The 14,902-nt window shown below is 37.0% G+C and overlaps 3 protein-coding genes across 3 annotated transcripts; all 3 read right to left on the reverse strand.

The window, feature by feature from the left end:
• Window positions 1-2: 2 nt before the first annotated feature.
• On the reverse strand, window positions 3-1,338 carry LOC145914747 (suppressor of SWI4 1 homolog). The gene has a single exon (XM_083002586.1). It carries the CDS (start codon window positions 1,267-1,269, stop codon window positions 250-252), a length of 1,020 nt encoding a protein of 339 aa, XP_082858712.1. The 5' UTR covers window positions 1,270-1,338; the 3' UTR covers window positions 3-249.
• Window positions 1,339-1,746: 408 nt separating this feature from the next.
• Window positions 1,747-10,422, reverse strand: LOC145914686 (DEP domain-containing protein 1A-like). Its single transcript, XM_083002505.1, is given in 21 exon segments — window positions 1,747-2,333; window positions 2,570-2,694; window positions 2,812-2,937; window positions 3,124-3,189; window positions 3,509-3,688; window positions 4,039-4,129; window positions 4,710-4,788; window positions 5,073-5,269; window positions 5,583-5,823; window positions 6,116-6,622; window positions 6,829-7,002; window positions 7,369-7,484; window positions 7,571-7,649; window positions 7,831-7,971; window positions 8,157-8,318; window positions 8,427-8,641; window positions 8,872-9,017; window positions 9,332-9,473; window positions 9,727-9,842; window positions 10,017-10,166; window positions 10,292-10,422. Coding segments are annotated over 21 exon segments (3,111 nt in total). The 5' UTR covers window positions 10,343-10,422; the 3' UTR covers window positions 1,747-2,326.
• Window positions 10,423-10,975: 553 nt separating this feature from the next.
• Window positions 10,976-14,506, reverse strand: LOC145914723 (methionine aminopeptidase 2-like). The gene is made up of 11 exons (XM_083002551.1): window positions 14,289-14,506; window positions 14,087-14,176; window positions 13,814-13,970; window positions 13,296-13,457; window positions 13,146-13,219; window positions 12,900-13,007; window positions 12,682-12,783; window positions 12,422-12,511; window positions 12,150-12,259; window positions 11,859-11,980; window positions 10,976-11,580 (listed from the first exon to the last, which is right to left on the reverse strand). The coding sequence occupies exons 1-11, from the start codon at window positions 14,461-14,463 to the stop codon at window positions 11,328-11,330; spliced, it is 1,443 nt and encodes a 480-aa protein (XP_082858677.1). The 5' UTR covers window positions 14,464-14,506; the 3' UTR covers window positions 10,976-11,327.
• Between the last annotated feature and the right edge of the window lie 396 nt (window positions 14,507-14,902).

Consider the following 14,902-nt stretch of genomic DNA (forward strand, 5'->3'; position numbering starts at 1 on the left):
CATCTGGAAGTAAAGATGCAAAGAGACAGTTGTTACAGTTTAGAATAAACACACCATGGCAATTAAATTTGTTTTGGAATTGAATAAGATCAATTGAAATTACCAATGCACAAGATGCAATAAAAAAACACCACTAAACAACATAAACAGCCAGTACTTTGCCACTAAAAGAAGTATAACAAAAGTGGGCGTTATTTGGGCAGTGACGTCATACATGTTTAATTGCATGTCGTTCAAATTTTTTGTTTTTTATTTCTTTTTAGCATATCGTGACTTTGAATTAAGCATCTTGTTTTTTCTTGATTTCTTAATCACTTTTGACAACTTTGGCTTTTTTGGAAGAGTTTGTTTCTTTTCAACTGATTGTTTTTCTTTTTCAGTTTTCTTTTCGAAAGAATGAAAGAGGACTTCTCCAGCACAAAGCCCTGACTGAACTTTGTATAACTGTAGAGTCAAACGAGGACCAAGCTCTGTCAATCCAACTGCTGACACTGGTCCAACAGTTGTCCAGGCAGTGTTTTCTTTGCCAGGCACCTGGTTTTCATCACTTGGTTCATCTTTTGTCAGTAATTCACTTATGTCCTTAAGTTGGCTCAGATCGGGAACAGACTTTTTTCCATCCACTAAATTATCCATTTTGTTGCTCAAATTTACAGCTTTTCTTGCAATGTTGTAGTGGCGAAGCTCTATGCAATCATTAGCGACATCGTGTTTGAACAAAACACATCTTTGGACCATTCCAACCGATAACCTGTTGATGTTTAATGAAGGAAGCATGTTCTGGAGCATTGTTCTGCATAGCTTCATTTCGGTTGAGCCCTCAGTCCCAGGTTGAACAAAGTTATTGAGTACCAACAAGGGTGCAGACTTGAATTGCCCCTGCGATGGTTTTGGTCTGTCCTGGGCTGAAGTAACGTCCTTTTTCAGGCAGTACTTTAATACTTTGAAGCAGATTGTGGGGCCTTGTGGCAAACGGGAAATGTTCACATTCACGCCGGACAAAGATTTTGTGAAGACAATCATGTGAGTTACACCAAGAGGTGATGATACAGCGACGAAGTCCTTCAAACTGTTTCCTTTTCTCACTTTTAAGCTTGAAGCTGTGTACGGCTCCATTATCTGACGAACATCCGCCGTCAGTTGACGAATATTGGTACCGACTTGACCTTTCGAGAAAACAAACGAATGTGGCGCTTTCTGCATTTCAACCTCCATGTTTCTATTGTTTTGGTTACGCTTTTTTGCCCTTCCTTTACGCTTTTTTGCCATATTTGCGTTAATTTACACTCAAAACGAGTCTTAATTCAGTAAATTTGTTAAACTCTCACACGTCGGGACTTTTTTGGAAAAACAAACTAAATAGCGCGCTTTGTGTCGCGCGTCGCGTCAAAGGTGTCGCTGCATAGAAAACTCAACAAAAGTTGCCCCTGGTCGCTGTTCATATTTCACCAAAATACAAAAGATCGGACAATATCAGTGGATTTGCTCTTTAAAAGCAGCTCCACAGTTTAAAAAAATTCCTGGCAATTTCTTATCAATGCTGAAACTGTAATCATATATTCATCCATTACTATCTATATTCAGGTATATCTAGTATAATTGGATTTGACGGGTACACGCAGATTACATCATTTTTACTACTTCCAATGTTTCCACTCAACCAAGTGTTCGACCAGACAAATCCTTTACGTTTGCTACTGCCACGTTTATTATTCCGCTACCAATTATACTGATGATGTTGACGGTTTCTAAAAGTTGGAAGCAAAAACAAAAACCACACAAGTGAAACACACACACAGTAAATGACAATATGAAAACAAACAAGTTGAAGTGGTTTCAAAGCCAGCTGGGAAGAGGTTGTTATGTCACACAATGTTAACGTATGGTATAAAGTGACAGTGGGGCAAATCACAGCAAAAAGTGTCTCAAAGGTCAGTTAAACTTGATGGTCAACAGTTAAACACAGCAAAACAAAAATAGTGTTAACATAGCAAAGGTAGCTTCACCAACCCGCCATTTGATAGCTTACATAAGAATTGTATTTAAAATACGCAAAAAACGGCGACAGCAGCAAACGAACAGAAATTTAAGACAACAAAGCTATGTCTAGCGTTGCCTTAAACCGTCTACAATTTACAACATCGTCTTGTTTGCAAGCGAGGTTTTGATGATTGCAGAAAGCGGGCATTTATAAAATTACGGCATCATGTACTGTAAGAAACGATGATGATATTTTCAAGCACATATTTATCACAATAATCGACGTGGTCAACCGAAAACAAAGTAATCGATGTTTTGTCCGACATAATTGAAGACTATTCTGAGTTCATAGTCTGTGGATAAAAGTGGTCAATCATTTTTAGTTGTTCAACATATTGTTTCGTCAATAGTTAACAAAAATGGGGATTCCCGATAAAGAAGGGTGGTTATAATAGTGTTCGCCAACCAACGCTATGAACGCGTTGCGTGTATTCAAACAACCAAAAAAAATTTTGCTTCGTTGTGTGCATTTACAAGCAGATCAGCAAATAGAAAGCTATCGTTTAATTAAACACAAATGGTAATATACCTCAAGTTTCGCAGTCTCTGGATAGCGCCAGTGAGCAAAGGTTGTTTTTTCTGGGGAGCGGAATCCAACCTCGGATGACCTTGCGGGAATCGCGCTTTGTAAATACCGGGGTACGACTTTTGGAACTAAATTCATGCACAACACAAGAATGTGCTTTATAACTTTAAACATCACGATTTTAGCATCAGCAAATCGCAACGTAAACATCTCCATGGTTACCAGTGGGGTCGTTGCTTAAATACCTGCTTCAGTTTTTTCTTCTTCTCTTTAACCGAGATCGTTTTGTCTTCAACGATTTTCTGCAGTAGTTCAGTGAGAGCTGTCCTGAGTGCGGACTGACTGTGACTTTCGTATTCTGCGTTGCTGACCTGGAATAAAGTTGAACATCTAACAATTCAAATCGAGGTATTTTCTGCTAAATCTGTTACTGAGTCTCCGTTAGCCATAGAGACAACAGGCGATCGAAGAAAACAAATTTAAGGTGTTTCAATGTTTGAACTATTGTCAAGAAAGTACAAATGGACCCGGTCGAATCATCAATGATTTCTACAAACCTGTTTGCAGAAAGTGTGTTGTCTCGATAATTTCTTCCGACCAAACGTGTCCTTTTTCATGTTTTCCTGAAAATAAATAGAAAACATCAAATCACCAGGTACTTTTGTCTGGAGCAAAGTTCCCCGCAACCTTATTTTAATCACGCCACACTTCCAGCGACACACAGCACCCCAAAACACAACTTCTTGATGCAAACCCTTGATTTTTTTTATTATGACGTAATAAAGATTAATTGTCCAATTGTCGTAAACGTTCAAATATTCCCAGGATAAAATGTACAGTCTCCTACAGAACGCCAGTTACAATCAATGGAAAGAAATTTTTTCTATCGGTAAATAACTCGCCAACGTTTTTGATTTCGATTATTTGTTACGTCACAATTACCTTATCGGCCACGGTACGCTGAATTTGATTTTGAACCTCTTCTCGAAGTTTATCGGGAACTTTCATCAACACAGCTGCGTGATCGAGCATGAAGCAGAAGACACGCTCCGATAGCTTCGTTCCTACGCCATCAGACACGTCACGTGGGCGGACGATACAGGAGGTGAATTTTTGGACAAGCTGTGCGGATAACGTTGTAACAATTAGTTGATTTAATAATGCAAAAACACACAGAGTTGCAGCATTTCAACAAACAGTCTGTTGTACATCCAGGGCTTCCCGAACGCTGGCCCATTTCATTTGAATACAATTTTTCGCGAATTTTTGTGTTGGACATTTTTCTAATTTTCATATTTTGATGAAAGAGCAATTTTGCTATAACGACTTAAAAACGGGCATATATGGTGACCCCCATCTACGTCCCAGGAAGCGTAGTTTGAGAAGTGCAATTAAAGGGCAGGGAAATTGCTTACGTCTCATAAGATTCATCGTTCGACCCCCAGTTTTGGAAGCCTCCTGACACAACTTACCAATGAACGCAGTGAGAGATGTTCGTCAAACGTGATAAGATGGGGGTTGCTCAACATTTTCGACAACAAGCGGAGAAGCAAATGGAGTTTTCTGCATAAAGTGTCGATAATTTTTTAACTGAAGAGCTTTTTGTGTTGATTGTTACCTAGTTTGGTACCCAACATATCGACGATTGACCGTAAGGTACAACAAAGTGGAAATCTGTGTGCCTGCTAGTCTACCAGCCAGCACAGTGCCACATCAACAGCTGCACTGATGAGACCTTACAGGTCGAAACAGTGCGTGTATACACCCTGTCTGCAGCTCTCATTGATCATTATGGCTCTTTTGCGCATATAAAGTGCTTTTTAATTTAAAAAAAAGTATTTTTGGAAGTTTTGGTATTAGACGCGGGAATTATGCAATGTAGTAAACAGATAACCTTTAACCTTATTTTAACGTAACGAAACAATATTATTTATCAAGTGATTTCATACAAATATTTAAATATTATTGGTAGAAGAATTCAACATCATTCAAACACAAATGCTTTATTTTTTGGTCATCGCTTTCTACACAAAAACCATTAATGCCCACTATTTAAAGTGAAAAAGAAATTCGGTAATTCGGAATAAAAATTGCAATCTCAACATTAAACCTCTACAGATGCGGCCTCCAACACAATAAATACCTCCTGTTTGATGGCGGGAGAAGCAGAAGACAAAGTTGGAAGGCCTCGGTTGAATGAGGCCGAACTCCCTGTTGTTCACCTGTGTAATATTAAGAAACATAAATAATCAATATTGCCAATAATGTTTCAAGTGAGCTGCAAACAGGGCCAGCAGTGTTTTGACCTATTTGGTTTCATGCAGTGCATTGGTGAAGTTACGGCAATCTTGCCAGCTAAGCAGCCAGTATCAAGAAATCTTATGGGCCAAACAATGGCACTGCAACTAACTTAATACATATAACATTATTAACACACCCGTAAACGCGCATATTGTAAATACTCAATAAGTTTTGTTGCAATAAAAGTTCAATAAATAAAACCAACCAATAGCAACGCGTTGTTTTCGCGCCAAATCCAGAGCCGCGCTCAGGGGCGACTGGGGTTGAAAAGGGGTGACAACACTTGGACGACTCGCGCTCTTGTGACGTAACAAAGGAGCGGCGTCGGGTTGGAATTCGGAAGACGGTGGGAGGGGTTGGGGAGGGCAGGTTTTCCTTCGTGGGTGAAGACTGCTGTAAGATCTGTGTCATTTTCAAAGAATAATGGCTTTTAGTATTTTTAATGATAAAATTTGTGGTTTTGAGTTTGGGAGTCGCGTTCAAGGCGTTGCTGACGTTCTAATTATAAAAAGTCGCCTGCAACTATAACGCTGTGAAAATTATATAAATAAATAAACAGGAAATCACATTTGGCGTGCAACTCTGTCGTGCTTTACACCAATATTACTAAGTGATTGCAAGTTTTGCATAAATACTAGCAAAGTTCAATTATAATAACAGCCATGTTGGATAAGATGTTTTCAATGGTTACACAAAACTACAGCGATAAACGAACCTGCTGAGGCGTTCAAATTTGCCAGCCACGTCCTTCCGAGACGGTCCAGACAGTTTTTCGTCCGACGAGCCAAGAGATACGTAAGGTAGTCTCATAATCCGTGACTTTATATGGTGAGCGTTAGTCTGATGTTGACCGCTCTCGGTTGGGGGGACTTCCCGTCTTTCGATGATGTCGGACTTCGGGCGAACTTGGATTAAGCCCGCGACGCCACCGTGCGGTTTTCTGTTGTTTCGCAATTCTGTTTGATATACAAAAAAAAGGTATTGACATGTAATATGTCATTTGCTTAGCTGATGTGCGATGTTGTTTTAAGTTATTACAAAAAACCTAATACATTATTGGCTTTGCTGAAAGAAAATGCCCAAGGCTAGATATTGTTTCCTATTTATCTTGCAAATGGAATAATAAAGAATTGAGTTAAAGAAACCTACAACACATATAGAAAACAATGTCCTTGTTTTTTTTTAAAAAGTTTTTCAGAAATTAAATTCATATCTTAAATTTCAAACCACAATTTATGTTAAACGCACCTGCATTTCTCACAGAGTAAACTCTTCCAACTCCAGCTGGGGAGATTTTTCTTGTAATCCTCTGCATGCTTCTGAATTTCTCCTTTTCCCCATTCATCTTGTTGTACATGTCGAACGCGGAGGGGGAGTGTTCCTCGTCAGTGCTCTTCATCCTGGGCAACATCTCCATGTAAGGATCACCGGATGAGGAAGAGGAGTCCTCGGAGACAGGGATCTTTTCCGACGGATATTTAACTGGAATCTGATCCCGGAATGGAGTTGAGTGAATCCTGGGAGGTATTTTGTCCGCTGGAAGAGGTTTCATGCTTCTATATGGAGGAGAGAAGATGTCATTGTTCACATCATCTTCTTGAGCATCCTCATCTGCTTCTCGCATGAGGTCGAGTTCCAGCTCATTTCGCATCGTGTGACTCATGTTAAGGAGAAGATCCTCCACAGATGAGAATATTTCCTCTTCGTGACGATGAATTTCTTAAGAAAAAAATTAAGATATAACTTATTTGGGGTCTTGGGTCAATGAAAAGTAAATAGTTTATAAATATATACACAAATATTTTTTATGTTTCTTGTAATGAAAAAATATTTTAATATAAAACGTCACTAATATTCACTTATAGGCAACAACCTTGGTTTTACATGGGGTTACAAAAGTTTGACTGCAGAGAATATCAGAGAATTACAAAAACATTTTGGTGTAAATCAGTCCAAATTACCAGGTCCAGTTTGAAATACATTGTGTTGGAAACTGAGGTTCACATAATTCTCCACAGCACCATTTTTGTGGGTTGAAACATTGTGTTCAGAAATTCTTAGTTCCGGCAGGGAAGCTGCGATGTTGTTGTTCACGGAATGTGGCACCGAAGATCTGACAAAAACAATCATGTATTCTTTGCACAAAATAAACTTACATGCAACTAAATGGTAAAAACAACTAAAACAGTTATTATTACATATTAACATGTTTAAAACAGAGATACTTTTAATAGTATAGTATTTCTAGCGGTCGAAGTTGTTGTGTTTTATCCTTATCCCTTTCTTTACTGTTGTTGTTTGTCAGACATTTTTAAAATCATTTGCTGTGTTTACTGCAAGGGACTGAAGACGACCATGGGGCCAAATATATATTCCTGATTATAAGCCAGGCTGGTCCTGTAGCAAAAAGCTTTTTTAGTAATATCTCATAACAACTGTTACAATTTGACTGAACAAAACTGTGGGATGTCACAATTTGACCTTATACCTTTCTGAAAGACTTTGATCTTGCCTGAACTGGAAAGAAGTTTCCTCATCAAGTACATCCAGTGCAGGAGTACTTTGATATTGACTGGACATCTTATTCTTTGAGCGATTTTCCATTAGGCTGTGATTTCTATAGTACAATGAATTTTTTTAAAACACTCTTTTTTGTAGAATTCACTAAAGTATTGTTGGAAAAAATACCAAAATGCACAATACCTTTGCAAGGGATTCCTTTTATTGTTGTTTGCTTCCAAACCTGCATGTCTTGGACAAAGCATGGGTGCAGATGAAATGCCTGAAAACAAATGAACATAAAATGCCTCATGCGAAAGGGTAAGTAAACATTGATGTCCTTTTGTAGAGCTGCATGTAAAGCATGATCTATCATTTTACATTCCTACAGTATAAACTATTCTTGCATAAATCATCATGAATATTTTAGTGTTCCAGGAGGTGACCAGGAGCAAAACACATACCTTCTGGCTTGAAGAGTTTTCTACCGGCCCTTACACTCTTCTGTCTTCTCACCGCAATATTTTCGTGTCTCATCTGAGCTTGGATCAACTTCTTGTGAATTTTCTCTAGTTCTGCTTCAGATTGAGGGTTTGGTTTAGGATCTGAAAAATCGAAAAAATACATTTAAAACACAAAAGTATACAAAGTAATTTTCTAAACAACTGTTATGCCTTTAACACATATGGCATGCATACAAATACAATAAAAAATGTATCCGCACCGTAACATAATAAATTTTTTTTAACCATTAACATATGTACATTTCAAATAAAGAAATGAGGCAAACCTTGTATAGTGACAGTGTGGCTATGACCTCTGCACATCTCATCCAACAACTCTCCACGAACCAACAAAGTTGTGAAAATCTCGTACAGACCCTGGGTTGTCAGTGCATCAGGCATTGCATGAAAGTATTCGTGTATTGCCTTGAACACATCTTTTTCAAAACCTACAGAGTTTGAACATGCTTAAGTTTGAAATTGTTTTGCTCAGTGCAGTCACACAGTTTTCCTTACCATAAATTACACAAAAAAAACATTACAAAATTGTTATTTACCTTCATAGTTTGGCAGTCCGGAATCTGTTGAATCTGGCCATCCGGCAAGACATTTCATTGCACTGAGAAGCCAACATGGCAATTCATGCTCCGCCGTAACATGCACAACACCGGATGGCGCCAGTTGTGTTGAGTTGTGTTGAATCCATTCACCATTGAGCTGCTTGCCAGGAAATATGTCAGTCGCATTTTCAAGATGTAAAACTCGCCGTAAACTAAAACAAACAAAGCAAATCAATTGCATATCATTCATACTGTGCACAAAACCCTCTGCAAAATTGTAATGAAGACTTTTTTTCACCAAAAACTTAAAAAAGATATCACATTTGTCGAATTAATGTATGAGATCTGCATTAATAATCAAGAAAAATTGGCTTATTTTACAATCAAAAATATTAACATACAAAACACGCTTTTATCAAACTGCCAACAACTTAGCACTTACCAAACAAGAAGAGACTTTTTCCACACTCCATTCATTTCCTCCGCAGATAATTGTGAGTCTTGCTGCAACTTTGATCCAACCATGTTTGCACTTTGCGGTTTGTCTCCATTCCCTCCATTGTTCTCAATGACAATGGATGTGGAGATCTGAACAATGGCAAGCAATTAGTGAGCAATTTTCTGTGTTTCCTTTTCATAGGATTTAAATTATGGGCTTTGCCAAGGACCGACAGATTATGGCTTGTTGTGGAATTTGATGTGATTTGTCATAATTTATTAAAAACAAAAAAAATTTATATCTAAAAACTTAATATTCAATGAAATGTGCATGGTTTTATGCAAACAAATGGCAGCTCCTAAAATAGCTTCGCTTATTACTCTCTATTAAAGTGCTTATTCTATCCACCACATGTGTTTAAACAACAAACAAAAATTGGCAGGACGTTTGTTTAACTTCTCACCTTTGATAAATTAGGGGTTGATTTGTAAAGATTTGTTTTGGGCTTTTTGAATGATTTTTCTTCCACTTTTGTTGCTGCATTGGTTGGAATTAGTGCAAGTGGCTGTCGTATTGATTTGGATGGAGAGTTAGCAACTGGAAATCTACAGAACAAAAACAATTATATCCATCCACACAGGTGACTGTTTGATTTAGTGATAAAAGCACCAAAAGTTAGGACGGTTGAACCCATATATTCTATATGTTTGGCATGTTTTTGAAAATATTCCAGTGTGTTTTCCTTTTGACGTTTTAAAGGTATCACCAACAGACTATGCATTTTGATTGACAATCAGCGCAAAGCAAAATAAACTGGCACTTTAAAGCTAAACACATTTCCAAAATACAAAAAGTCACCTGTACAGTTGATTGTTATCAGAGAAGTTTTCTGATCCCCAAGATCCGTGTATGTCCTCGAACACATGGTTTTTCAGAAACTTTTTGAGAAGTTGAATTGTTTGTTGACGAGTAACCTGTTACCCAACACAAGTAATAACTAATAAGCAATCAGAGCGCAATAAGTAAAAACATACTGGAATACCAAACATACGTTATGAACAATCGTTGTGTGAATGTAAAGTTAAAAACATACTGGAATACCCAACAAAAAACATAAGTAGAAATACTCATACTATGTATTCACAAACCTGGGACCCAAAGTTTCTGTTGGCTTTTAGCAAAGAGTGCAACCATTCTATAGCTTCTGCTGCTGTGAAGCAATCATCATACGTTTTAAGCAAATGCCTGTGCTTTTTTGTTGGAATTCCAGCTTGGAAGAGTCTCACTACTTCATTCCACTGTTATAAAAAAACAAATATTTTGTAAGATACTGTTATTAAAATCTTACCTTTTCTTTTATTTAATATTTAGTATTGTGATCATTTCAATATTCAAGTTTAGCAAATGTTTGAACAAGCTTTACCAATTTTGTGGCTCTGTAAGGTCCCTGTGGAATACTTCCTGAAGAGATCATTTTTCCATTTACAAAAGTAATCACTAATGTGTGTCAGCCAGCAATTGCTGATATTGTAGATTAGCTTAAAGCGCCAGACGATATGGCACCAAGCAATCAAAACTGATTTAAAAGGAACGAAAACAATTTGTAATTAGTTTAAAAAAACAACACTTTACATTATCTTTTTGTTTCAGTTAAAAATTTGAATATCACTAGCACATGCTTAGTAAACAACTAAACGAGAAATTTGTCCTAATACTTTCAAAAAACTGATCGTTTCAGCAGCATTATTCTAAAACACACGACTGATGGAAAAGAAAACAAACCTAAAGGATTTCGTATTTCGCGCTTCTGTCACCAGGTGCCGCTACACACTAATTTTTTTTTTATATTGGGGAATAATGTTTATTCTCCCAGCTACTTCGTGAATTACAGTAAATATATGTATATATTTTAGACGTTCAGTATATTAAGCATTAAATCTCATGCATTGCTTAATTTAACACTAGTCCACGGGCGAAACTAAATTCAATTTGAACACTTTAGACTACTCGCTATAACAGGGCATGCAGAGTATAAGTTGCCTCTCGGCTTTGCATGACCTCGCTCATAACTTGTTGTAACCAAATGTTGTAAAGTCAGATTGCCTCCATGTGTTTATTGCCTTAAATATGATGAGTAATTGACACGAACTACAAACAGCCGGTCGTCAGAAAATAAATCCAATTTTAACAGTTACAAATTTCAAGATATTGAATACCCGGCTTACGGCCTGAATTTTTTTACAAATCTGAAACCACTCCGGTCATAACAACGTTATAATCACACCAGTGTAATATACAAAGCGCATTATATTACTGGGCACAGCCACACACAAAATCAAAGCAATTACGTTTAACTGGACAAATCAAAATGGCTACATGTACATATAATTTGACCGTGGAAACAGCATGACTTCTGTACACTGTACATATGAATGGGGTCCCAAGTATTTCTTCCTTCATCAGTAATCGTCACCACGACTCACAACCTCTTTGCACGTTGGGCGCAATAGAATTGTGTGTTCGAATTGGGCGGTGTAACAGCCTTTTACATCGCATAGTGGAGGATATGGTTCAATCACGTCGGAATCGCACAAGCTCTTTAGCGGCAATAAGTACTTTGCTTCGCCAAGGCGGTCGATCCAACGACGACAGAACGCCAACGTTCCGAAGTTTTCAGTTATAATATGGAACAAGCGTTTCGCGCGACCCGACCTGGATTAGCAAAATGTTTATATTAAGATATTGAGTTTTGCAAAAACAACGTTTACATGAAAACGCTTACTTCCAGAAAAAATATGGTTTGAAAGTATTTACAAGAAATAGTATATATTCACCAATAGAATTGGATTGATTAGAAACATTTTTTTTTAAATTACACTGCACTATGATTGCACATTTATTACAAAACATGAAATTATTTTTCCCAGCGAGGTAAACAACAAATAAAAACACTGCTGGTTGTCAGGTTTTCCAAGTACAAATGTTCTCACTTTATATTAACATGTTGGTTTGCAAGATCAAAGTTCTTCATGTAATGAGAACACTCCATGTCATCTTCCACCACACCACGGCCTGTGCTACCGAAAGTTTCAATCGCAAACACTTCCCCTTCCTGCAAAAAGTTTTAAAGAATTCAAAACTGCGATTAAAATACTCAACTACAATTAAAAAAATTCATTCGGTAGAACTATGTTTGAAAAAAATTCATGATCAAGTTTGACGCAAGCTTTTTAATTTAATTTGGACAAACGTTTCGCAAAGAATTTAAAAAAATAACTTACTTCCATTTTTGTTTTATCGTCATCATCCCCTTTTACAATTGGAACTGTCTTCCCACCATGGATGTGATACTGATCAATCGAATGCCCACACAAGTTGCGGACTGAGCGAACTAGAAGCAAAAATACTTTGTTGAAACCACTTCCACCGACTATGGATAAAATAGAAATGGTAAATAGAGTTATCCAGGAATTGGGAATGCATAATGATGACAGGAAATATTAATGCATGTCATTCACTAAACTAAGGTTTTTGTATATAAACGCTTACTTACTTTGGTAAGTTTTGCCGTCAAGTTCAATCTCATAAGATTCCATGGCCTCCTGAATAGCTTCCCCGATATCACACAAACGAACATCAATTCCTTAAAAGTATTAGATATTGCTTGGTATCCTTTTCTTGGATAGTCATTTACTATTTTGCACTTAGAAGTTAGTGAAATTACATATTAAATGAATTTAAAAAACATCTTTACACACACACCATTTATTTGCTGAGCAAAACCCAATTGTACAGACCAAAATTAAAACAGACCTGCATTTTTTATTCCAGTGTTAGTCGCATCTTTGACTGCTTCCAACAGTGGATCATATCTTGGATTGAAACTGACCGTAAAAGCACTGTCCACAATGTGGCCTGCAAAAAGTAAGGCAAGGCCAGAAGTTAATTATTGCCCTGAGGCCTAGAAACACTTGTGTCTTTGGAAAAAGCTCAATGACAAAAAACAATGAAATTGAAGACAAAACCTTTACCATTAACATGGGTTCCAAAGTCAATCTTGCAAACATCATCGTAAGCGAGAACAGTCTTGTCTCCACTGTTTGGTGTATAATGAGCAGCGCAGTTGTTGAGTGAACATCCTGGGTTAAAAAAATGCATGATGCACAGCACACAAAGTGGTGATATGTATTGTTGTAATCCATATCATAATATCATTCATAAAATACTGCAATTGCAACATGGGGAGTTTTAGTTCACATAAATGTACAAAATTTCACCTGTTGGAAAAGCAAGACCAGCATCAAATTTGTTTTCATTTATCAATGCACGTGAAGCTTTCTCCAAACGCTCGCTGTAGAAAAATTAACAATGAGGTACAAGGTCCACGCAAAACCTTTAAATAAGTTTCCGATTTTAACAAACATTACCATATTTCTATCATGGTAAGGCCAGGCCTAATGAACTCTTGAACATGTTTTCGAACTTGTCTGTGAGCCTCAGCTGCTTGTCGAAAGTCATTCCACATTTCTTCATATGAAACATCCATTGCTTTCTTTTCTTGAGAAGTGGTTCGCCATTCTGCAGTTCGACTGTACAGAAAATGTATGAACACATTTTGCTGGCCAAAAACTTATGTCATAAAAAGTGCTTGCCACTATTTTTGTGTGTGCGTGGTTATAACATTTTGCCATGTTTAATGCCCCTTATAACTTAAATTTCGGGGACCACTGAACTACAGCAATTTTTAAATTATCTTATCCTGATGGAATTCATTCTGATCTCATCTATTTAACATGTATACCATCTACTGCCTTTTTTATAGAGAAGTAGTTTGCCATTCTGCAGGTCGACTATCCAAAAAGACGCATTTCGCCAACCAAAGGAACAAATTAATTAGTGACAAATTGACACAACAAATTTAACATCTAAACTTAAAACTATTTACCCGTCTTTCTCGGTTGGGTATTCACATTCCTGACCATGGGGATATTTCTTCTGTGGGAACAGTTGTGATATTGCGATGGTTGGTGGATCTGTCTGGACTTTCACTGCAGGTTTCTTCTTCCGTTTCCTCTTCTTTTTCCCTTCACCTCCCTGCTCTTCTTAAAAGTGATGCAAATGTTAGAGTTCACAGATTAATTATATTTTCTGCATATTGCACAAAATTGTGCTTTTAGACATGGGTGGTTACAAATTAAATGCTATTCTGTATTTCTACCTTTTTCTTCTTTTTTGTCCTCTGCACATGGTGTTTTTTCACTGTCAATTGTTGTACTTGTGTTTTCAGTTTTTTGTTCCTCAGGAGTTTCTGTAATGTGATTGGAAGAATATTGTGCTGACCAACACATAATTAAAAAATTAAATTTAAAATGAACTTCATAATATTGCTTTGTCATAAATTTACGTGTACCATTGTTTACCTGTCCTTTTGTTTTTCTTTTTCTTCTTCTTTTTAGTGACACCTTGTCCACGCTTATCAGTAGCATTGGTAATGTCTTCGTCGTGCTCATCGACAACATCGCTAACCGGTTTCGTGTCAAACTTTCTTTCAACTTTTTTACCACCGTTAATAACCGATTCTACCACAGCAGACATGTTTAAAATACAAGTCTGCAGTGCAGATATTATTTAACTATCGTAGTCTATGCGACAACAAAAACCAGATTAGAAATCTAGCAAACGCACTTTAGTTTACACAAATTGAAAAAAAAGCGCATCACAAAATACAATGGACTTTTGCTAGTTTATGTTAACATTAACTAATAACAAACAAAAATTGTTATGCTTTGTCACGCTGTAAATGGCGATGTCTTTACAAACGTAAGTTAAAGTTACTGCGGATAAAAGTCCTATAAGCGGAAGGAAAATGTCATTTTTGATTTAAATCAACTAAAATAAAAATGAACTACAAATTCATAAAAAAATCTGTAAAAAGCAAAAGTCTGATTCATCAGTTTAACCACAGCAGAGGTTCACACATGGGGTAGCGCGGCGAACTGGTGCGTTGTTTCAATCAAAGATTCGATAACTGAGG

Source organism: Ascidia mentula, chromosome 1, assembly GCF_947561715.1.
Source record: "Ascidia mentula chromosome 1, kaAscMent1.1, whole genome shotgun sequence".
Lineage (NCBI taxonomy): Eukaryota > Metazoa > Chordata > Ascidiacea > Phlebobranchia > Ascidiidae > Ascidia > Ascidia mentula.